Genomic DNA, 24,498 nt, shown 5'->3' with positions numbered 1-24,498 from the left:
CTCCTCTGCTCTCTCATCCAAACCCAAGGACAAAAACCGCCAGCGCCTCACTTTCAGACAGACACAGGAGGTCTGTTCAGGACAAATTCCCTTCCAGCCAGAAACAAGAAAAAAAGTTAGACAAATCCAGAGCGACAGTCTGCGCTCCTGAACAGGTGGAGAGACGGTGTCCTTGTGAACTATAATAGAGAGAGGTCTAGATTTTTTTACCACATGGGAAACTGTTCAATATTACATAAGGGTCTCCAATTTCTCTGATACATAAAACAGTCGCAGACACAGGACCTTGCATCATCTGAGCTGGAGTTATTCATCGATGTATAATGCAACAAGGTTAAGGCAATACGGAGCAGGAGAATCAAATGTGTGGATGAGCTCTGTTATTATGTTATCTATAGCATTTATAGCCATTTCAGATTATCATATATTTGCAGCTCCAATTAATGATGATAATATTAGTATTGGATAGTAAAGGAATTCTACTATGGAAACTAAGGAAATGAAGTGTACATCAGTAACCCTTGGACTGGGAGGGATTCAGTGTCTTGCTTTATGGCATTTTGGGAGAACAGAAGTTTGGCTTTATGGAATTAACTCATTATCAGTGATCAGGAGCTAGAAACAAGTCGATAATTAATTACTTCTATTTCTTATAAAACACAAAAGAGAGAAGAAGCATGGTGTTCTTGAAATACAATGAGAATTTATTCAAACGGTGCAAAAAAATAATTATAATAATAATAATAATAATGACCTAACATAAAATCTGATGTTCTTTCTATCCAGATTGCACTGTCACACAGCCTTAGAAGACTCTCCTCTCAAAAACAAAACATTAAAATGATCAAAAAATACCAGGACAACTGAAATCATTTAAAATAATGCACAAATTTGGTAAAATGGATCGCCATTTACATGCAACAGTTCCAGTCCCATGCAACTCGAAGTATTCCATGTTAATGTCATGATGAACAATTCTGTTCCCACAGAAATGACAGTGTTGTACAATATATAAAAATATATTGGGTCAGTTGTGTTGCAAAATTAATTCTGAGCCATTTTCTCTTCTTGGTTTGGAGGAAACGAGCTGGGTCAACAAGAACGTCACTGTCGTATTTTAGCATAGCAATGATTGGTGTGTGTGTATAAAAAAAAAAAAAAGTAAACAAAATGTACAAATCAAAAAAAAAAAAAAGAGCAACAAACGAATAAAAGCCAGACTGCTAGACAATTAGCCATGTGAGAAAGAACATCCTAAATCGTCTCAACTAAACATTCCACAAGGAAACCTATTAAAAAATCTCACTATAAATATATATTCTCAAATGGTATCTTGTTAGGTCAGCATTGAGGAAATTAGTTTGCAATGAGAGAGCTTCGGGTTTCACGAGGCCCATCTGGGAGTCGCCTTGGACAGCCAAAGTGTCAACAACATGTCTACCTCAAACCCAGGCTCTTACAAGCATCATCCATACCTGTTTAAGTATCCAACAATATACATTCTTACCATTTTAAAAACACTGTAAAACTTTGGGCTTACAAAAATAACATGGAACATATTTATACAACCTCTCAATGTTTTTTGTTTTTTTAAATCTTAAATACAAAAAGTGTTTGTAGCCTGTAAAGTCTGATGTTTCTGAGGCATCCGTTTCATCACAAAAGAAAAAAAAAAATGATAATAATAAAATAACAAAATGGTTTTGTAAGCTAATTATTACTTTGGAGGGAGGGAAAGGGAGTATGCACACATACACATTTTTAAAAACAGGCATCACCTTCCCACAGTAAGGGAGTTTTTGATGGGTGTAGTCTGGATTAAAATGCTAGTGCATGAACACATGTCAACACACATAAACACAGCAAATGTTTTCTTGGGAACTAGTGTGATTTAAGTGTTTTTTTTTTACTGTCATTAAAACTTTAGTGTCACATTAAATGCACAGCAAAAAGCCTCCCTCCTTCTACAAACAGCTTTAATAACGGTTGGAAAATACTGTAATATAGTGTTACATAGTGTTATATGAGCACTGCTGAAAGTTACTCTCCCAACATTTTGGTTACTTTTGTTCATTGTTGTTTGGATGTAAGGACCAAGCTCCAAATACTGAGGAAAGGAAAAATAAATCAAGGGTGCCCTCAACTGGGCAAGGCAGTGAATTGCATACTAAATTGTGCTTTTCTAATGGACTTAATGCCAAACTAGTGTCACACTACCCAAAAAGGAATTTCTCATCAGGGCTTATCATAGGGGAAATAATCACAAATTGAAGTATTTAAGTAGTCATTTAGACATTTGTACAACTTAATCACCTGGTATCAACTAATTGATACTGTATGACCAAATGAAAAAAAAAATCAATAGCTTCAACACAAATTAAAATATTAATATTCTAATTTTGAGGGGGCAGTAGTAGTAAAAACTGCAAGCGATGAAGCAAGCAGTGGATACTCTATGTGCATTTTCTACAAGGAACACACAGGATTGTGTTGCCGTGAGGACAAATGTTGAAAAAGGCAACTAGGAAACTGAGTTAGATGGTGACGCTGGCACCAAAAATGCTGCAGCTCTACAGTAACTGAACCTTCAGGCCTGTGCCCCTGATTTCCCACGAACAGAGGTGGCAGTGTCTGCAGAGATGAACAACGGACGAACAGTCAGGCCACTTCAAAAAAAAAACAAAAAAAAAAAAAAACAGCAAAACATTTTGTTATCTACGGACATCAGGAAAGTGCTTGAATTTGTGCAAAAAAGAGAGAAGGTCTTGGCGGGACGAATGCCAGATATTTAGAAACCGCCTTCAGTAGAACTTTTAAACTGTGCAGTGGGCGACCAGACCAATAAGCGATTGTGATGTCCCGTTAGTTAGGACACCGTGGATGAATGACTTTGTTAACCTTTTGCGTGACCATGAGAATATGAAACGTGATTCACATTTTTTTTTTAAACCGACAGAGCTCTGAGGGTTTGCCATTTCAAAACAGTGACTTTTGGGAAACCGTGACTTGTTACCAGAATATTTTCAGTGCAACTTCAATGTCGTTTTTTTTTTTATCCCAGCAGAGTTGGATGCGTCACTTTGCATCGAGCAAACAGAAACTGGAGACGGTTGTCACAGCTGCGAGACGTCCTTGCCGCTTCAGAGCAACTCTTTGTCACTTTTTCATGACAACTTTGTTAATTTGAAGACACCAACAATGTGTTTAGTGTTTTAACATGAGCAGTGTTTGAAAATTTAAATTACATAACCAACGGGCGTCTCCAAAATCTGTTGTGCTGGATGTGACATATTGATTCTGTAGTGTGTAGTATTGCATGCCTGCGTTGGCCACGATAATCAAATGTCTAAACATCATCCGTTATTTGGAGAGAGGAAGACCAAACTAAGAAAGAGACACATTCCCCACAAACATATGAAATACTCTGCTTCATGTTGCTATACTGTCATTGTTCTGCACTGCCTGACTGAGATCAATTGCTCTTATAAGCTTCAACGGGGTCGACATCTTCTGAATTCAATTCATAGATTTATGAATTGGACAAGATTGTAGAATTTGTTTTGTGCAGAAAAGATACAGCTAACAGTGCAGAGCAGTTGTGTTAAATGCATGGACAGTTATGTGTTTGCTCTCTGGAACATTAGCACCACAGCAGCCCACAGAACGCTTATTCATTAGCATTGCACGGTAGTCGCAATTTGCATTATGCAAATAGAACTGACGAGAAAGCCATTCGACAAGGATTAATTCTGCTGTTTCCCGAGGTACATATGACGCAAGTATCTAGTAACAGTAGTGTAAAATGTGTATAACACCGAAATCACCCAAATAGGATGTGATTTCAAAATGCTCAAACATCCCTTAGTTAACAAATCCAAACATTATCACAGAGCACAAATGGAGTGGAGACACTCGCGCCTTTTTTCTGTTTGTGCTTGCATCCATGTGTATGTTAAAGTGTGAGTCTGATTTAGCGTTAATGTGTGCATGTATTACAGTATGTGTTGATGAGTGTTCTGCATGGTGCCTGCCATATACATTCTCTCCACTAGGAGGAGACAATAGCGAGGCGTTAAACTGATAAAGGAGGAGAGCCTGCAACTCACACACACACAACCACATGAACACACACACTCACACAGACACGCACACACACACACACACACTCATACACTCATATACAATGCCTGCATAAGAGCCACAGCAAAATGTAACAGAAGTGCAGTTAGTTTATCCTATGGTCTAATACACGACCCCAGCAGTCAGTAACCACCCTGTTTGTTCTGTAGTCGTGTCCACGCCGTCACTTTCTGACACGGTTCAACAGGAAGTGACACAGCTAAAAAAAAAAAATTAAAAAAAGAAAAAGGGAGGGAGCAGGACTGGTTGCCTTTCTCTTGTTCACTTGGAGGCTGATCCGCCCCAACCGTTTTTTTTGTTTGTTTGTTTTTTCATTTTAACTGAAAAGGCCACTCGTCAAATTCAAAGCCATAGCGAAGGTCCACTCAGAACCTGTGGATGGCTGGTTCTGTCTCCCTCTTCTTCAGCTCTTCCCGGTAGCAGTAGGAGCAGTAGTTGCCCGTCTCGGGGTGTCCGTAGTAGGTGCAGCTGGGTGTCCGACAACGGCTGGACTGCAGGCTCGCCAGACCGCCGGCGCTGCCCAGCGAGTAGTGCCTGACCGGCGGCTGCCCGCTCCGAGAATCTAGGCCGGAGCGCATGTCCCGGAAGCCGTTGGTGTAGCTCCCGCCAGCGGGCTCCGACCCGGGGTAGTCCGGCGGGTCGAACTCTGGGGGGTATGAGGGCGCGAGGCGAGAGGGACTCAGGGAAGAGGGTCCTTGGGGGCTGCTGTACTGGGGGTGGGGAGGGCCCTGCGCTGTGGGGCAGTGTCGGGGAAGGGTCGCGTACGAGGGGAGGCCGGGGTAGGAGGTGACCGGGGAGCCGCCGGCCAGCTGGCGCCGATTATCCATGTAGCCGTGCATGTGCAGGTGCTGGGTGAGGGGCGCGGCGGCGGGGGGCTGGTCTATGAAGGAGGGCCGGGGGATAGGCACCACGCCAGAGTACATAGAGGGGCTCAGAGGAGAAGGCTTGAGTTGGCCGAAGGAAGGTGACGAGTTCTCCGCCAGCTCCTCTTTGACCTCGTAGGGCCGGTAGCTCAGCTCCGTACCGCCGGCCGCCTCCTTCTTGGGCGGCTGGATGCCGTTGGTGAGGCCCTTCCTCTCCGCGTCGCGGCGCTGCTGCTCCTGCTCGGCCCGGAAGCGTTCCTCCGCGTCGGCCAGGTAGCGCTGGATCATCTCCTCCTGGAAGGGCTGCCGGTTGCTGGTGGTGAGGAGGCCGGAGAAGATGAACTTCCTCTCGCCTTGCATGGCGGCCCGCAGGATGCCCAGGCTCACCTTGACGTCGGCGCCGTACTTGTAGGTCTCGCTCTCGGTGCTGCTCCCGCCGCTGCTGCTCATGCTGCTTCCCGTCCCGTTGAGACGCTCGCTACCTGAGGACGGGGAGCCCTTCCCAGAATCCTCTGAGGCGTGGGCTGAAGGCGAGCTATCCTTGCTGCCCTTCCTCCCCCTAAATGAGCCCTTTTTCTTCTCCCCGCCCTCCTGCTTGGCACCTGCGGCCCCGGCGTTCTTTCCTGTCATCAGTCCGCCCACGTTTTTCTTTAGCTTGCTGCCCAGGCTCTTGCCAAAGCTGCCGAGCTTATTGGCCACAGAGTCTGCCCTCTTCTTGTCTTTATCTTTGTCCTTTTCCTTCTTGGTCTTGTCCTTCCCCGCCGCTCCCGTCCCGGCCGAACCGCTGCTCGAGGAACTGGATGAGGAAGAGGAGCTGTTCTTGGCCAAGGACCCGCCTCCGTTGACTGTTGATCCTGTGGTTGTGTCGCCGTTGCCGTTGGAGCTGCTGCTGACTGACTCCTTGTCTGACTCTCCCGAGTCCGGAGGCGTTCGGGCATCTTCTCCTGCCGATGCTGTGGGAGACTCGGGCTGGGCCAGAGGGGCTTGCTGTGAGGAAACAAAGCACAAACACAAGCTGGGAAAAAAAACTTTAAAGAAAAATATACATCAGCCCTAACCTGCTGACCAAAGTATAGTTGAAAACTACATAAATATATAATGTTGAAAGGAAATTAAGTTGTGTTGGTTTCAGTGTGCTGAAATTCACAAAAAAGGAGAGTCAAATTTAGCACAGTACAGGCCCATGCCCCTCAGGTATGGGGGGGAGGTGGCAGAACGGATGTGAAAAGAATGATTCATAGAGTTGTTTTTTTTGCAGACCAGTGCAGAAAAGCACAAGTGACACAGTTTTTCTGAGGCCTTTTCATACCCAGAACCATGTTAAAGAAGCTGTAAAATAAAGAATGCTGTATTTGGCAATGAGATGACCTACATAGTGACGCAGCGTTCTGATCTCAAACAAGGATCAGCTACACGGGGGCCCGTCTTTAAGCAGTAATGACCATGACACAGCTATCCAGCGGTAGCATTGCTTAACAGAATAATCTCCTTAAATCATATTTTTAATACACGGATTCCTGCAGCGCCACCAGTCCCCGCAGCTTAACTGTGAGACTGCAGTGAACTTGTGCTTTTCCAGCTCCATGATGTTAGCATGTAGCGCACAAGAGGACCTTTGTCGCAGTGTTTGTGTGGCGTGACTTTATGACCTCAACGGCCCTGTGTAGTTTGTTTTCACATAGGGTTTTGTACAGCAGTCGGGGAACAGCTGGTTCAATGGAGAAGGAAGAAAGAATGGAAAAATGTCCCTTGTTTGTAACAAATGTGGGAAATTAATACTAATAACAAAAGGCTCACTTGTTATACAAGTTTCCCAACTACTTTTGCATCAATCTGATTATCACATTACAAGGCAAGGTTTCTTTTTTTAGTTTTTTAGTTTTATTCCAGAACTCAGTCTGGCCGTCGACACACTGAATAAGTCCTTATAACACTCAGCCAGCATCCATGGTTAGTTGAAAAATCATTAACTACAGCTTTCATCATTCATATCTTGGGAAATTTGGGCCAAAAACAGTGTGTCCAATAAAAGTTAAGATGAATCGTGTTGTCTAAGCCGGGTTTATAAGCCCCCTCCTGCTGTAAAGGAGCAACACTGGGTTTGAATGTGTGGACTTTGATCTTTACCTCACAGGGTAGGGGCAGCCAGGCCACCGTCATGTAGCTGTGCAACATCTGGAGCTTGGCCTCTAAAGAAAGAGCAACACTGGAAGGAAAAGGGAAAAAAAGAGAGGCAAGTCAGACTTCGGTGAGATGAGCACATCACAGAACACGAGACAGTTTATAATATTATCTTGTGTTGAAAATGTAATATTCGTTATGGCACACAGGACAGCTAGTTTTAAGACACCTTGGGGACAGGTGACACATCAGCTGCATTATGATAACAAACTGATGAGTAATTTACAATAAATGTGGTGTCATTGTTGTGAGCAACTGTGAGCAGAGTTAGATGTCTGCACAAGACAAGGAAATTGTGGTGGAGAGGGCTCACAGAAAATCAGCGATTTGGAAATGGTTCAGATTTCCAAAGCTGGATAAACAGCAGAGCATTATCCGCCGCAAGACAGGCAGGTGACCCGTGCCAACAAAGTCAGGAAACACAATGATCGTTTCCACCATTTGAGTAGTACCGCCAAGTACCATCCCACCGGGTGCAGACAGAGCCAAAGTCTGCGGTCGAAGCTTCAAACAAGCCTCTAGTGGCACAGATCCGTGATAACACTTGACTTCATTTATGTAGATTTCAGCCCTGACCTGAATAGACCTCTTCAAATACTTCATATCAAACCATCACCGAGGTCGAACAAACACAATGACACCGTTAAATCCATTAAATGTATATATTGATATGTATCAGTATTTAGCAATATGATTAAAGGGACAACGAGGAGTTTCTATTCGGTTATAAAAAAGTCTCACGTTAATGTGGATGAATCTCCGCTACCCACACTTGTTAATGGGCCCATTTTCGATAAATATATCGTTCTGTCTCTATCGTTATTTTGTTATTATTAGTGGTGGCGGAGATGCTGGTCGAGCCGACCAGCGTTTTTTACTTTCGGTTTCGCAACGAGTCATGAGAATAACGCAGCTGAATCGCCGTTTATGGTCGTAACTGCGACGGTATGTGAACCTCTTTGAACCTCTGACTTTAATTCTTGATGAATGAAAACATGAGTCCGTCTTGCGCGCGGAGGCTCATAAATGTAGTGTGAAAACGCTTCGCTTTTCCAAAACTCCTCGTTGTCCCTTTAACTAGTGGAGAAAAACTTTAAGGGATAGTTCAACATTTTGGCAAATTGACCCTTTGCCATAATCCCTATAGTGTTAGGAGTAGATTTGTTACCTTTAATTGTCGGTGCAAGCTATTTTTAGAACGGCGGAGCAGAGCCGCGAGCTGCTCAGAGCTACGCTACGGAGGCTAATGGAATCCCTCATCAAACTCATCTAATATACAATCCAACAACTCCAAAACACTCTAGTGGACAAGTTGTGACCTGCACATTCACCACGCTATGAGATAATAACAGAACGTTACGAGACAGAGTTGTTTTCCGAAAAACTGCCCCCCACAGGAACGGGCATCAGCTGTTTTGCATGAATTTACCTCTAAAACAACTCTGTCTCGTAACGTTTCGTTATTATCTCATAGTGTGGTGAATGTGCAGGTCACAACTTGTCCACCAGAGCGTTTTGGAGTTGTTGGATTGTGTATTAGATGAGTTTGATGAGGGACACCAAGAAATCCCATGAGCCTCTGCAGCGTAGCTCTCAGCAGCTCATGGCTCTGCTCCGCCGTTCTAAAAATAGCTTGCACCGACAATTAAAGATAACGAACCTACTGCTAAAACTATAGGGATTATGGCAATGGGCCAATTTGCCAAAATGTTGAACTATCCCTTTAAGAAATCAATGTTGCATTGCTAGAGTTAAGAAATAACACACAGTGAAGACATACACACAATTTATTCAGTTGTAAGTAAACCAAGTTGTTCCCTGAGATAAGAATGATGTTCTCTAATAAACAGTAGAACGTGGCTCCTTTTTCTGAAGTGTTGACTGATAATAAAACCGAATGTTAGATTTCCATACTGCTGCTATGGATCTGAATGCCACAGTGAGTGGTAAGTAAGTGCACTAAAGGCCTGTTGTTGTTTTGCATTCTTGGTCTGCAATAGCCTTTTAACTCAATGACCTTTTCCAAACAATGTTAATAGCCACTCATGTAATATCATCTCTGGCCACCGTTTGGTCTAAAAAAAGACATCCACAGTGACATCAGCTGACGTAAATAAGGTGGAGGATTATTTTTACCAAGCCGCTATTTTGGCGCTTCTTCTCCTGCTCCATTCATAGAAGGTATTTAGAGCTAATCTTATTGTCACTGGCAGTGAGTGTCGCTAATCTGGAGTCAGGGGTCAATCCCTCCACACTGACACTCTGCCGTCTATTACAGAGTGCACATGCAAGTGCCACTTTCCTTTTTTTCCCCTCCTTTGTGACCCTGTGTCAGCACTTTGAGTAGGTCCGTTTATAAAAAGCACTTTATGTGCACATTTAACCTGTAAAAATAAGCATAACCGTATGGAAAACACAAAAAGGTCATACCTTGCCAGCATCACGTTGTCAGTGTCATCTTTGCCCCACTCCCAGTCTTTCCCTGGATCCACAGCAAAGTGCAGAGGAAGCATCTTGTGCTCCGAGTCAGTGAGGGGGATCACAACTGTTGGCAGAGATGGACAGAAAGGAACTCTTATAAGATAAACTAATAATAAGAAACAAATCTGATTTTTTTAAGACTGAAACAATAAAATGGCTTTAATGGCACTTGTTTTAGTCAATGTTTCTCCAAAATCTCAATTTTTTAGAGAGATGAAAAGCATAAGAAACGGCACTAAGACCAACATGATCATCTGGAGAAGCAGTCGTAACGCCCACTTCATACAGTTCTTGGTGATGTGTTGCTCTTTAAACCGTTATTGAATTATCACTCAACTTCAACACGACAGATGGTCATTTGTTTACTCGGTGTTGAGTTACAGAGATCAGTGGATATGCTCAAAAGCCCAGTGGCCATTAATCACCTTTCTCAAATAAACCACTAAGGTCAGTAATATAAAAAGACTGACCAATCAAGCGAAGGTGCCAAGTCGTAAAGTGAGAAAGTGGCTCGTTGTGCTTATTAGGAAATCTTGCAAATTACTCAAGGATGTTTTAATCTAAAGAAAAGCCACTGAAGAATTACGGAAAAGTGTTACAGGCATGAGCAGTGATACATAGAGTTGATATGTCAGATGCTTACTAACAGGCGGGCACAAAGGGAAAAAAACACATGACAGGATGATCAAGATGGATACTGCAGAGCATTACCTTGCTCTTTGGAGCTGTCCTTCTGCTCCATAGAGACCAGGGCAGAGAAGTGCGCCTGGTCATACGCCAGGACCAGGGGTGAGCGATGGCACTTGGCAGCTGGCACTTCCAGCGGTAGGTATATGCCTCCGAATGGGATGGGAGCAAAGGCTAGGGAAGAGTAAAAAAGGACATTAGACACCTGAAAAAGCACGACCTCAGCACCATTTCCAGGGCGATAAAACACAGCGGGAGGATTTGGCCAAGAATAGAAACAAGCTTTCACCTCTTTCAGTGAATCAAAACATTTTTTTTTAACTTGTTGGGCGGTACGTTATGTCTACTTCTCATTTTAAACCAGTTGTCTGATGCAGAAATCCCAAAAAGGAGTGATGTCACCTGGTATAAAAAAAATGTAGCAGTAGCATTTCAACACCACAAAGCCAATTTAAATCTACAACATTAATCAACCTATTAAGGCTGTTACTTGTCTCCTTGTGGGAGTGCATGTGAGGCTTTTTGTGAAGAAGATTTATGTGTTTGCACAGAAATGGGCCACACAGTGCTTAGCAGTAGTTCATACTTTTTTAAATTGCTTGAGCTGCAAAAAAAAAAAGTGGTGTTTACTTTATTTGGACAAATCAAACAAACCAGCAAACATCAACAAGTCGGTGAGAAAAGTTTTCTGTGACTGTCTCGACTTTCTGCCAACTTTCTGCATTGGGAGTAAATACTGTAAATTGTAAATGACAAACTTATTCCCCCCCCGAGGCGCTGGGGCAGTGAACTATACTGTTATACTGTTATAGTGGTATATGGTTTACCCTCTCCTCCAGAGTCCCTCAGCATGGTGTCAGCCACCACCACTATGGGTCTTCTGAGGACGTGAGCCAGGACAAAGACGTGGAACTCCTCTAAGCTCTCATAAACTGGTTCATCGGAGGACTCCGCCCTGAACGACAACAAATACAACGCCAGAGCGTTTGGTTAACAGACACGCAAATGCTTCTACTGTTGCAAAACCAGAGATAATCAACAATTCAAGCAGACTGGAAGCTTTTATTTGTCTTTTGATGGGTTCCATGTGGGGCAAAAACTAAAGTAGTAAAAAATGTAATGTAAGCAAAACTCACATACGATATGTACATAAGTTAGTAATTTAATATATTACTGAGAGATACCTACATTTGAAAGATAATCAGAGAGTTTAGCTTTAAAACTTTGTCAGTGTATTTAAGGATAATGGTGAATTATTCATAGTTGTTAGAATAAAAAGCAGATGGACTGAAACGAGGGCCGGCCACTCAGTTCTGATTGTTTGTTCATGAATAAAAACATGAGTGTGACTGAGTGTGTGGTTAACAGTCCCTGCTTTGTCCGGGCCAGACCTTACCCGTTGGTGCCGTTGGTGCTGTAGTGTATTCTGGGCTCGCTGGAGGCCAGCTTCAACAGTTCATTCCACTCTTTCTGCCACTCCTCCTCCGTGTACACCAAACCAGACTGAGGGAGAAAGGACACACACACACACACACACACACACACACACACACACACACAAACACAAACACACACTTGCCATTTAGAGAGGGAGTGTCAAATGTCACAAAAGCACGCGGCGATGTTATTGTGTCATAGCACAAGGTTACATATTAACAACTGAGGAAAGAGATTTAACAACTCCCTGTGTTGTTCACAGAGCAGCAGCGGAACAAATCATCAATATCATCTTATCATCATCAGTCAACGTCCCTGTTCCCCTACGCACAAGAAAGACGTGCAGTCCTCTCCTGCTGCCTACTGAGCAGGCACAGTTTAGGTTGAATTGATTTGCTTAAGGAACACCACAGAGGTAAGTCGTTGCAGAATGGCTGAGCATTAGGCGGTCATCTGTAAAGCTTCTCCTCTGTGTATGTCTGCAAGCTGTGTGCGACCACTTTAGAAGTAGTTACACACACTCAGTGTGCCGTTACGCTTGCTTTCCTGTGGAAAGAAGTCGTAATGTTCTGTTTAAAAAAGGCTCCAAAGATCATCTTGTTTTGCCGTCTCAGAGTGTTACACAGGGAAGTTAAGCCCATATACAGCTCTGCCAAGCTCCACCTAAAGATTTAACAAAGACTGACAATAGTAGGTGGAGATACCAGTGCTTACATTTTATTGTTGACGATAGGGTAATGATAAAACTATCTTAAAAGGACTGTTTGTATTTGATATGGTCATCAGAATATTGTCCAGGAAACTACTGCTGAACCTGTCAATCATGCTCAGTTGTTTTCATTTATTTTTCTGACACTGTACCATAGGACAAGGTGCAGCACTGCTACATAGTTACTACAAGCATGAAACAACTGATGTGATAGAATTGGTGCATCACATTACTGAGTTCCCCCAAATGCCAAAGCTTTGATTATAATATATATTCACAGGAAATTGCTCCACAGTTGACAAAGTTAACATCGCTCACCACCACTGGTGATGTTCTTTTTTGTTGCCACTGTGTTTTGATAGAGCTGTATGCTGTATGCACTATATTCAACGATAGTTACAAGTGTACATTTCACATTTCAAATGCTTTCTTTTTCAAGATTTGCGAGCGCTGCAGGCTGCTGCGCGGCATGGAGGAGGCCTTGACATGTTCATTCACCCTGTGGCTTAAGGCGCCAATTCAAAAGTTCACAATATTGCCTCCGCTGGCGGTGCCCTCATGCAGTCATCACAGAGTTACAAAGACGACCTAGAGAAATGTGCAGCCTCTAGAACAGACCTCTTTGTTCTGCTGGGTCTGCTGCCACCTCCACCTGCGCTTCAGTGCCTCTCTCTCCAGCCCGTGATCCATTAGCGCATACAGGGACTTGCGCAGCATCAAGTCCCGGTCGTGAAAGCCCCACATACCTGCAGGAGAAAGACAAAATGAGGACATTTAACCGAACAGTAACAAAAGCTTTTGTACAATACTGCACATAAAATGATACAAAGCAGCAGAGTCTGATTTCGTTTTTTTTTTTTTTGTGGTTCCGACATGTATGAAAGAAATGAACTATCAATCAGTAAATGAATGAATTTGTTGCTGTATTTTCACTTCAAATATACTGAAAGGAGACAGGTTAAGTGGATGAATATTACTGTCACATCTCCTATCCAGGAGCTGGACTACAGGGTCTGGAACAATGCCTGCACATTTGTTAAAGCATTATTAATTTTCCGGACTAGGGCTCCTAAGTGGGCCACAAAGGCTAAGTGAATGTGCACAGCCACACTGTAAAACGCAATTAGTGCTTGGGCTAACAATGAAGCTCTCTTAATGAATGCTAATGGAGGGTGAACCTGTGCGGTGCCGGGGTCTTGTTTGAGAGGTCTGTGATACTCACCGAGCGAGGCTGCGTGTAACAGGCAATTTCCGTCTCCGCTCGTTGCCAGAGGCAGCAGACTCTGACAGTTGGGAACTACTTTTGTCCACCAATTCAGTCGCCCTGGAGGCACATGGGAAAAATATTTAACTCATCTGCTGCCGCTACTTCATTTACGTATGACCTTCCGTATATGCCTGCAACTCAAAGTGCTTTACAATATGTCATAAAAGATCAAAGTCTTGTCCTTGTAATGTACAATCATGTATAATTAAGTGTAAGTAATAATCATAAGTAACTAGTGACCTTGTTTTGGATTTCACTTTATATAATTGCTGCACAGAAGCCATAAATTCTACCTCTACAAAGTTGATTATGTTCATTTTCTCTGTTGAAATGCTGAAAATATGTCATTTAAATGATATATATATTATGTATGTTATAGTTCAAGCTGGTGTTACATTATACAGTTGCATTTTTATTTATTTTTACAGACACAGGGGCGGCAGATTATTAGAAAACCTTTAAAATATAATAACTATGATCTCAATGCTAGAAAATAACTGATTAATTACACAATATGACAGTGTCACAAAATTAAATGGTGTCCTTAAAATGGACCTTAGGCAGAACAGTTACAGCAGACTGCATTAGAATGAAAGGGTGTACCTAATAAAATGACCACAGAGTATAGGTGGCTGGTATTGGTGACCGCATTGATACCACAGGTTGAGGACAATGGGCTTTTATCACAGCTGACATACACTTGCCACAGTTTTTACATGAACAATGACTCAGTTCCATTAAAGTGTCCCAGGAAGTCATGACAGAGTGACATGATGGTGAATTTTCACTGTGACATGTCAAAATATCTTGGAATGGAAATGTTCAAAACTAAATTCCTCAACTATGATTAATGATAAATTTGCAATTGCATGTGTATAAAAGGGATTTTCCTTTATGTGCTATGGAGATGCTTTCCATTGATGTGCTGTTATGTGCTACACTCCAGTCTTTAAAGCCCCAGTATGTAGGAATTCCCCCCATGTAGACCCCCCCTTGTATATTTGTAACGACTTGTAGCAAGTCAGTCTAAGGTCTAAAGCTTTCATTTGTATGCGGGTGTGATTCAACTTCAGTGAAATACATATTTATGAAAGCAATATTTGATTTTTGCTAATAAAAAGCCAAATAAGTTACATACTGGGGCTTTAATGTATGATGACAAGTCCGTGGGATGTTACAATATTTTGGTTTGTGCGCTGTGTGTTGATGAAGCTGGATGACTTTATTTGGTTGCAGATAAAACCTTCTGTAAATCTTCTATGAGATGACTACTGCGGCTACACAAGCAGACAGAGTGTGATATCTCTGACTGGTATTCAGTTTTTCTCACCAGCGTGCTCCAAGGCCACCATCATCGACTGCTCGATGAGATCTCTCTCGATGAAGCTGCGGAAGTCGTCCTGGTACACCGTGAGGTCCGGTAGTTGGAAAGTGCACAGGGGCGTGTCCAGAAGCGGCTCGCTGCTGCTGCCGCCGCCGCCACCGCCGCCGCCGGTGCTCGAGACGTGAGAGCGGGCCAAAGACACAATGGTTGAACTGGCGTGGGAGATCCCCCTGGACAGGCGCTTTTCTGTGGCTGCTGAGAGACAGTGACAAGAGCATGAGGAGGGGAAGCTGTGGATCCTGGCTAACAGGCAGATGTAGGCATGTGGGGAATAGGAAAAAGAGGCCACGTTGCTGTGGTTATCTGAAAATGAAAACCTGCATTAGCTGTTACTTTTTTTACCCGTAGATGGAGCAAAACTGCTGTTATTACTGGATGGTAATCGTCTGTGTGTGTGTGTGTGTGTGTGTGTGTCCTCATTTAGCATCACCTACTGAACCTACATGAGCATTTTAAACTGGTGATTATCTCAAAGCCACGGTGACGGTGGGCTGCATGCATTCACAAAAAGCAACGCAGCTGGCCTCACCTTGCACCACCTCATCTTGTCGGTGGAGTATGGGCCGTCCCACCCTGGCCATCTCCTTTTCGGGAGGCAGATACGTCCTCTCCTCTGTGAATGGATACGTCAGGTTCCCAGCATGCACCTGTCGAAGCTGCTCGAAGTCACTGAGTGCAGCAGTGAAATCCCAGTTCTTGCCTACAGACAGGGAAAGAAAACATCCAACCTGAGCCAACAAGTCCAGTCAGACAACCCGAGTCTTGTTCCCGTGTCGAGCAAATGACACATCCTTAAAGAGTTTAAATATTTACCGCTGGTTGATGCAACCATATCTTATCTTATGTAAAGGCCACTGGCACATTCCTCTGCTTGGGTAAATATCAGAATTTGGAGCACGTCTCGGCTCACCGGCTCTCTGCTGTTCACTGCATTGCGTTACATTTTTAACCCATATTCTTATCTGCAACTTGTGTTGCTGCTAGGCAACAGGAGCCCTGTTGACTCCAGCTATACCTTCCCTCTGTTACTGTATGATAGGCTAATTAACAGTAACAACAAGCCTGAAGCGCTGACTGAGACAGCGGTCAGTTTGGCTGCTGCTAAAAAGGCCTGGAAACAGCAACGATCAAACTAAAGCAGTGGTTCCCAACCTTTTTCTGGCTCGTGACCCCATTTTGACATCACAAATTTCTGGCAACCACGCGATCACGTAATTGCAGCTGTCAATCAAAATATTTTTATATGCTGCATTTTATTTGAACTTGATTTATATTCGAGACATATACTAATACAATTGTTTAAGATTGTGTGTGGTGTTTTAATCATAATTTAAAAAAGATATACAAGATAATAAGTAGCTGAATATTTTTAACCGATATATATATTTTTCTTTATCAATTACTAGACATTTCAGGCGACCCCATTTGAATTCCAGGTGACCCCACGTGGGGTCCCGACCCCAAGGTTGAAAAACACTGAACTAAAGATAAAAACAGAGCAGATCAAAGTGGAACTGAGATCAACACATAACTGACAAATTTCAGGTTTTTTTACACTTTAATTAAAGCAAAAGTAAGCGGAATGTTTGTGTTAATATAAGTCTTAAATAGTTCTATCTTCCGACAGCAATCACTTATATAGAGTGTTTGGTCTGAAACACGGGTCTGTCAGTCACTCTGCTCTGCTGTAAGCCGAGGAGAAAACTTTCCTTGTATCCTACAACCTTTATCCAATGAGGAGAGAGAACGGCATAAAGGGGCAGTCCTCTCTGTGTGTGCAGCCAAGGGATGCGCGTGAATGTGGTGACGTAGGGACGAGGGCGGGGACTGCTAACTCCATCGGCTGACAAGAAGTTGGCCAAAACGACTGGATCGCTTACTTCTGCTTTAATAATGAATTCAAGATAATATACTATTTATTGTGTAGCATTGACTGTATGAAAATATTCACTTTTTCCCACACTCTGTAACTCACCCTCTAGCAGATCTCTGGCCAATCCTGGTTCAGCTCCCGTGGAACGGACAAAGTCGGACAGGACTGCGTCCATATCCACGGTCATGTGATCATGAATTCACAAGTTGGCGGGTTGCTTCCGGGTAGAAAAACAAACAAGAAAAAAAAAGAAAAAAAAAAGACAAACAAACAGTGAATCCGACCCAACAGCGAGGGAAGAGGTGAGGGGAGGAGTCCTCTACCTTGGGCTACTCTACCGGCCACACCTGAGAAAAGAGCACAGGTGGAAAAAAAAGTGAGATTAAACCTACAGGTATCACAAGTTAAACATTCTCCACAAAGATTAGCAAAAGCTCACAGGGGATCAAAGCAGTGGTAGAGTTTGAATGTTTACACTGAATGAGAGACTGATATCATTAACCTTGCTTAGCCCCATATCAAATGCAAGCCCGTTGTGGCCTGGTTGCTGTTGAACTTGACACCTTTGCGGTCACTCGTCCCCACCCATGACAACAGCTGTGGCACACAAAGTGGGTCACAAAAGAAGTTTGCCCGATTCTTAAGTCAAAGGACGGCGTGTCATGTGAGCGGATTTCGCTGTGCATGAAATAAAAGAATAAAAGAACAGAAATATTTGATGTTTCAAATTAGGAAAATGGGCCCAAATATCTAAGGATGTCACAATTATAGATTTTTTTATAGAACATATGAATGTGTAAAATCAAATACGGTCAAATTATAATTACATTACTAATTATTTTCACTAAATATTTAAAGTATCTACTATATATAACCAATTACTAACCCTCCCAGGGAAGCGTTCTAAATATTCAAATAATTAATTGTCATCTATACCAAATGTTTAAGTTTATTTTAAACTAAGATTTAAATTCCTACCAACTGTACGTTACGTTAGGTAAATGGACCAGTATTTCTTACATTTACCTTTACTTTGGTGCATCTGCCTTTCCAACATACGGTAATCTTTTTTGGAAAATTACGGTTTTAAGGAATCCTTACGATTAATTAATTGTGGCGTTTAATACCACGATTAATTGTGAAAGCAAGTAATCGTGAGTCGTGACATCCCTATAAACATCACATGTACTGTCTATAACCTCTGCTGAAGGTTGGTTTGATCATCAGTGTGATACAGTGGGAAACAGAGCGCCTTTCAAGAGACTGCTCTGAAATCAATTAGGCAATTTCACTCTTCAGATTTCAACAGCAGATCCAAAAGGACCTGCCATCAGCCAGGCACCAAAATCAATACAGAAACATCATCAAGACTGAGAGGGGGGAAAAAAGAGACTGTGTCAATGGGCCAGTGACAGAACGGATGTGGAGGGCAATCAATTCCAGACAAAGGGAACCAATCAAAAGCAGGCCTGGCTAAAAAGATGTACTTTGGGGGCCGAGCTGAACCTAAAAGCCTTTATTTTGCCAGGAAAGACATTCTTAGAGCTCAGCGCACACACATTTTCAGCAGTGTTCCCGCTTCCCAGCCACATCGACAGGTACAAGCCCCCTGCTCTGGGATATTTGTGCTTCCACAGCACTTTGCTCTTCTGAAATCTTTACGTTCAAGACATCTGAAACATTTGGAAACGGATAGATCTTGCAGATCAATGCAGGTTAGACACCAAATTAAACATTTCATCTAAGAGATCATTTGACCTCATCAGTAGTGTTCACCTTGATGATCTGAACAATACCTTTGAACATACCAACACAGGGCTCCCACAGCATGTACCGTATGCTTAAATAATGACAATTCTCTATGGGCATTTTAACTGCAACATTGCAGTGCAAAAATTACACCGTCATTATGCTGCCTTGAAGTTTTTTAAAAAATCTACCTACAGTCATTTATTTCCATCCGTCCCATGGCTCATCCACCACCCAATGTTCCTGCCTCATCTCTGACTCAGTGAACTCTTTTCCACTGCGCCTGATGAGTCACGAGTTTACTCTTCTTACACCTTCTCCATCGTCCTCTCGCTACACGCTCTCCCTGCCTCCCTCGCTTTCTCCATCATTATTAAAAGCCACGCAGGCACACAGGGGAGGAACAGACTTCAGTACAAAAGGCCCCTCTCAGCCAGCAGATTATTTCTAGTGCGTTCTCTGTAAAGTCAGGCATTCAGCAGCAGTCTCTCCCCCTGCAGGGTCTCCTAACATTCTTGCAGCCTGTCAATTCGGTTATGTGCAGGTCCACTGATCGCATACACACGACCTAAGAGAAGCCAGATACGGGCCAGTTAACCATTTAAAGCCACAGGGTATCAGAAAGGACTTGGACTGCATTCAGACGGATGCACAGGGATGTGGGTTAGCTTGTGTTTTGACCAGGAGCGTGTTGCTATAGGTCTCAGCGAGATGTAATATGAACTGGCCTAAGTAGGAAAAAAAACGCCAGAGTTTATATGCCTTAAGACGCTAATCAGACAAGATGCAGTTTGTGCATAGAGATGCGTCATTTCCCAGCTGGTTTTTCCATCGGCAGTAGGCTTTGTCCCTGGGAACCTTGCGTTTTCAGAGGGAGCACTACATTTCATAAAGTTTAATCAAGAGGAGACGGTGTCATCTGTGTTTTTTCCTCCAAGTCCGATGTATCCAGAGGTGGCATTAGCTATGAAATAGCTGGAAACCTGCTGGTACTATATGCCTTCATTTGCCGTGAGGCCAATTAGTGTTGTAATTTGAGATTTAGGATATATTGTGTTCATTACCAACAACAACAGTTAGGTTAAGGGCAGGAGATTTTGTGGTTGCCTAGCAACAACAAAAATGTACTGTAGGCTACTGCTGTTTTTTTTTTTGTAGGTTTCAACAAAAAAGCTCAGAGGAATGTACTGTAAGTTACATTTTAAGCAGAAGTGTAACATTTGCTGATTCCAGTTTCCCCGATGTGAAGAAGACTCTTATAAATGATCTTTGGGTTTAAAGATGCCAGCTTGATCTCTGAGGAATCCTGACAGGCATTTTCATATTTCATAGACACAACCATTAATCAATGACTCTAGAAAATCAACAAAAGACTCATCAACAATGAAAACAGTCATTCATTTCAGCTCTTTATCAAACACATGCACTGCACTGGGGTTAAAATGCTAAATCTGAGCCAGGATCAGCTTTTGTAGTGACCTGCATTTTCTTTGCTAGAGCTAAACAGCTGGCATATCAAAGCAGTGCCAACGTTGTGTATTCACGATTATTAGGTTTCAACTCTACCGTTACTGACTTCACTTCAGTGACTTCTGCCCTGGAGCTCAGGGTGCTTTGTTTACTTTCCAGCAGCCCCTTAAGGAAATCTGAAGATTTAATTAATCAGCACATTTATCAGGCAACAAATAGTGGCACATCAACTGACAACACAAAGCACTGACAGCCAGGAAAAAGAAAAAAAAAAAAAAAAACAGTGAAAAAGGGCGATAAAAATGACGGGCTGAGGACAGAATGTACCGACACTGATCAACAAAAGGCTGGCTGTTGTTTCCCTGGGCCGGGAACATCAGCCATTCCTGTGAGCCCACTACGATGCATTTCATGTAAAGTCACATGGCCATACAAGTCAGGCATACAGATACCAAGTTTAACAACACTAGCGCAAATGAGAGCAGAATTACTGCTGAACAAGCTGCTGTAACAGAGGACGAAGAGGATAGAAAGTAGGAAAGTAGAGGTGGCGCGGCTGGAAACAGAGCAATTGGCGTGAAGAGATGCGGCGAGCCCAGCCAGAAAATAACGGGAGCCACTGTTTTGACGTGTGCCGTTCACCACCGCCGGTGTGCGTTGCGCTTTGTATTATTTTTTTGTGTAAATAAATCCCTTTTTTTCCGTGGACAGATCTTTCTGTTCTGGCGGCTGCTTGGGACGTGGGGAGGATGAGGCTCAAAGTCATCATGTTGTGGCTCAGACCATAACACCGTCTGTCACTGACTGTACCACACAATCCCACTGGCATATCGTTAGCATGATGGGAGCCAATCAGTTGCTTTTTTCCACCAAAAACAAAACCAAGGTGAAAAGCTGATTAATCAGCTTCAAGGCTGATTAAAGGGATAGTATCATTTTTTTTAAAGTGGGGTTGTATGATCTACAAATAGCCCCTAAGTACTTCAATTGCAGTAGAAGACTCTCTGCACTCCTCCCGTTAGCAACGCCATCCCATAGCCCTGCCCAGAGATTTACAACATACAGTGTTGTGAATGGACCCAAAGAAACGGCCTATTTTCGCGGCCTAAAAGAGGTTTTACCTGGAAAAAAAATACACAGTTCCATTGTTCGCTATAATATAATTTTTTCCAGCCCTTCAAAGTGCAGGAAAAACGCAGTTTTTATTGGACCTAACCAACTCACGTATCCCTCCGCCCAGGGTTAGCGCCCGCCGATCAGCAGTAGGTTAGATCCAAATAAAAACTGTGTTTTTCCTGCACTTTGAGGGGCTGGAAAAAATTATATTATAGCGAACAATGGAACTGTGTATTTTTTTTTCAGGTAAAACCTCTTTTAGGCCGCGAAAATAGGCCGTTTCTTTGGGTCCATTCACAACAATGTATGTTGTAAATATCTGGGCAGGGCTATGGGCTGGTGTTGCTAACGGGAGGAGTGTAGAGAGTCTTCTACTGCAATTAAAGTACTTAGGGGCTATTTGTAGATCATACAACCCCACTTTAAAAAAATGCTACTATCCCTTTAACAGCAATGACATGCAGAGATCACACTAACACTTTATGAATCATATCTCATACCATTTTTGTTTGTTTGTTTTGTTTTGTGGTCAAAACTCACTTGTCAGCCATCAAAAAATTCTCCACAAGAAAGTCCCTGTGTGGATTACTGGCTAACGTTAACGGCGCAGCTGCCAACGTGGGGCAGTCAGTGATTTGTGTCTGGGATGGCTGAGCTTTTGTCTGGCAGGAGGGCTTACGTAACAGGAGCTGCTGACAACACGTGGGTGCTGAGCTGAGGGCCGGGAGAATGGCTGGGATCACCGAGGGAGACGGGGAGGTCATCGCAGCCCACTGTGTCGGCCCTTGGTGGGCTGAGAGGGTCACTTCATCGCTGGGACTAGGAACACAAATTTGTTTTGGTAGCACTGAGATGATTATTATTCTTCTTCTTTTGAAGGAAATGTTTTGATATTCTAATGGAATCCATGCAGAAAGGACTCGCAGCCGCTGTCTATCGCTGCTGACAAATGAGCAGGGGAACTTGAAGAGGTTCAGTGTCCTGCTCATCTCGACAGTAGGAGGAGAACTGAAGGGTTGTTTATTGGGTTTTATCTGGATGGGCCCAACAAGCCCAGTTCTCTAACCGAGACAAACTGTCAGATAAATTGTGAATTTCTTCAGAAACTCAGAAACAGGCAGGAAAAAGGAGGATGACACTCATCAGTGAGTAAAGGATAAAAAAATTTAAAAAAGACTGGCCAAATGGTGAAACAGCTACATAACCAAGCAGTAATACACAAACAAGACATTTTTAGATGATCGGAAAGAAAAGCGAATCTGATTCCAGACATGTGAATCACTGTACACGTCGTATTCGTTTGTTTGTAATGAAATGAACGGAATGTAAATTCAGGCTGATTATCAGGCTCCATGAAAGCTCAATAAATAAACACAGAGGCATCTTAGACTGACGTTATAACACTAATACTTATACTATTCTTCTATTAATACTCCGTCTTGGATTTTTTCTTATTCCCCCCATGAACATGCTCTACCTCTACACTTTTGACTTCTTTTAAAATTGGTCTGTGTTTTTTTTTTTTTTATATCAAGCTTTCTTAATTGCTTTCCTTGTATGAAACCATTTGTTTTTGTTGTCATCGTCTTTGTTGTTACACAGTCCAGACAGGATTTAGCACTGTTTTTCCAGTGGGCTGGTATCAGCCTGGGCTGAGGCCATTTTCAACTGCTCACGGCGAATCGAGATAAGGAACAGACAATGAAATGTAGAACGCACAAAAGGGAGAGAAAGAGAGAAACTAGGCCTTTACCCTAAATGCTAATAGGTGCCGGCGCTCTGAACGCTTTGTCATGCCTCGCTGTGTTGGTTACTCCTGCGAGGTCGCTCAATATGGCATGACCTAAATTGTAAGAACACCATTAATTCTATACTTTACAATGTTGATAAAGACCTGTGGTGCCCTACCCTTTAATAGCACTAGCCCATAAATAGGGCAATTATTTAAATATTTTATGATTTAAAGACCAATAATGCAATTTATTTTGTAGGAAGGTAAATTCATTTGCATCAATAAATTGTGTGACCTGCTGAAAGAAGCTGAACTCTTTGTATCCCACATTAACAAAATGCTGCTCTTTTTTTGCTCCTGAAAACATGACCATCAGAGTCAGACAATGCACACTAACACCTGTGTTCCTCTACTTTAGAGGATGAATTTAGGAGTTAATACATGTTTTAGCTTGGAAATATTTTGAGATTTGACTTTGTGTAATGTAATTTAATCAGGAGCAAGAGTTTAACAAAACCTGCTTCTCTGCATGCCAAGTCAAGATGTCAAGATCTTCGTGACAGGAGGAAAACAGACTTCTGAAGTGAAGCCTGTCTCATAAGGTTAAATTTGTTACATGACACAAGAGCTCTGCTTTATCATAAAGAGAGAAAGGAGCTGCGGTCAAAGAATAAGAGGAAAACTCTGATACTTAACACTGACCCAGTTATTATCTGATCGGTCTGTGCTAGTCAGACTACCTTAAGAGGACACCTCAGTTGTCCTGGTACCCTTTGATGGTCGTGATAAATGACATGTCTGTAAATGTGTCTGTTCTATTTTAGTCCAATCACCGAAACCTGTTCCTGTGATCTCAGTGAAAGCAACACACCCTCTCAGCCTTGCAAAACCATATGTGTAATGAGATAAAGGGCCTGAAGTAAGCAAACAGGGGGAAGGCAATGTGACTGGTGGGAGTTGGAGCGGGGCCGATAACCCCGCTCCATCTCCAGTCCAGAATGATGGTGGGATGCAGAGCAAAACCTTCCAGCCTTTGGACACAGTAATGAGAACTGACAGCTACACTCAGACCAACAAACTAGCCAATATTTGCTTATTAGTGTACATGGCATTAAGAAGCTAGAAGCTGCTGTACAGAAACCCTGAATCAGATGCCAAGTCAGTTTTAGTGTTTTATTCAATGTAAATTCAACATGTTAAAGGTCCAGTGTGTAAAATGAGGGGGAAAGAGTGACATTATTTAGCTATCTATTAAATAATTCTATTGTTCATTTATGAACGTGAAACTCTTGAATCGTGCGCTCTGGTTGGCTGGATTTTCCATTCCGTACAAACATGGCGGCGCAAGATGGTGACACTCTCTAAAGGTGTGTTCACACCGGACCTTTTATTTTTGTCGCTGTCGCTCG

General features: G+C 42.8%; 1 protein-coding gene across 1 annotated transcript in view; it reads right to left on the bottom strand.

Annotated features, from left to right (window-relative positions):
• Positions 1-760: 760 nt before the first annotated feature.
• The window catches only part of otud7b (OTU deubiquitinase 7B), a 39,098-nt gene continuing 15,360 nt past the window's right edge, over positions 761-24,498 (bottom strand). Inside the window, exons 2-12 of the mRNA XM_083989685.1 lie at positions 17,125-17,369; positions 15,679-15,849; positions 15,096-15,341; positions 13,721-13,822; positions 13,117-13,244; positions 11,749-11,855; positions 11,180-11,307; positions 10,377-10,526; positions 9,615-9,729; positions 7,131-7,209; positions 761-5,990 (exon numbers count right to left, since the gene is read on the bottom strand). Coding sequence (XP_083845811.1) covers positions 4,506-5,990; positions 7,131-7,209; positions 9,615-9,729; positions 10,377-10,526; positions 11,180-11,307; positions 11,749-11,855; positions 13,117-13,244; positions 13,721-13,822; positions 15,096-15,341; positions 15,679-15,849; positions 17,125-17,209 — 2,796 coding nt within the window. The 5' untranslated portion in view covers positions 17,210-17,369 and the 3' untranslated portion in view covers positions 761-4,505. The remainder of the gene's footprint in view (positions 5,991-7,130; positions 7,210-9,614; positions 9,730-10,376; positions 10,527-11,179; positions 11,308-11,748; positions 11,856-13,116; positions 13,245-13,720; positions 13,823-15,095; positions 15,342-15,678; positions 15,850-17,124; positions 17,370-24,498) is intronic.

Source organism: Trachurus trachurus, assembly GCF_905171665.1.
Source record: "Trachurus trachurus genome assembly, chromosome: 16".
Classification (NCBI taxonomy): Eukaryota; Metazoa; Chordata; class Actinopteri; order Carangiformes; family Carangidae; genus Trachurus; species Trachurus trachurus.
This window is presented reverse-complemented; position numbering and strand designations above follow the sequence as displayed.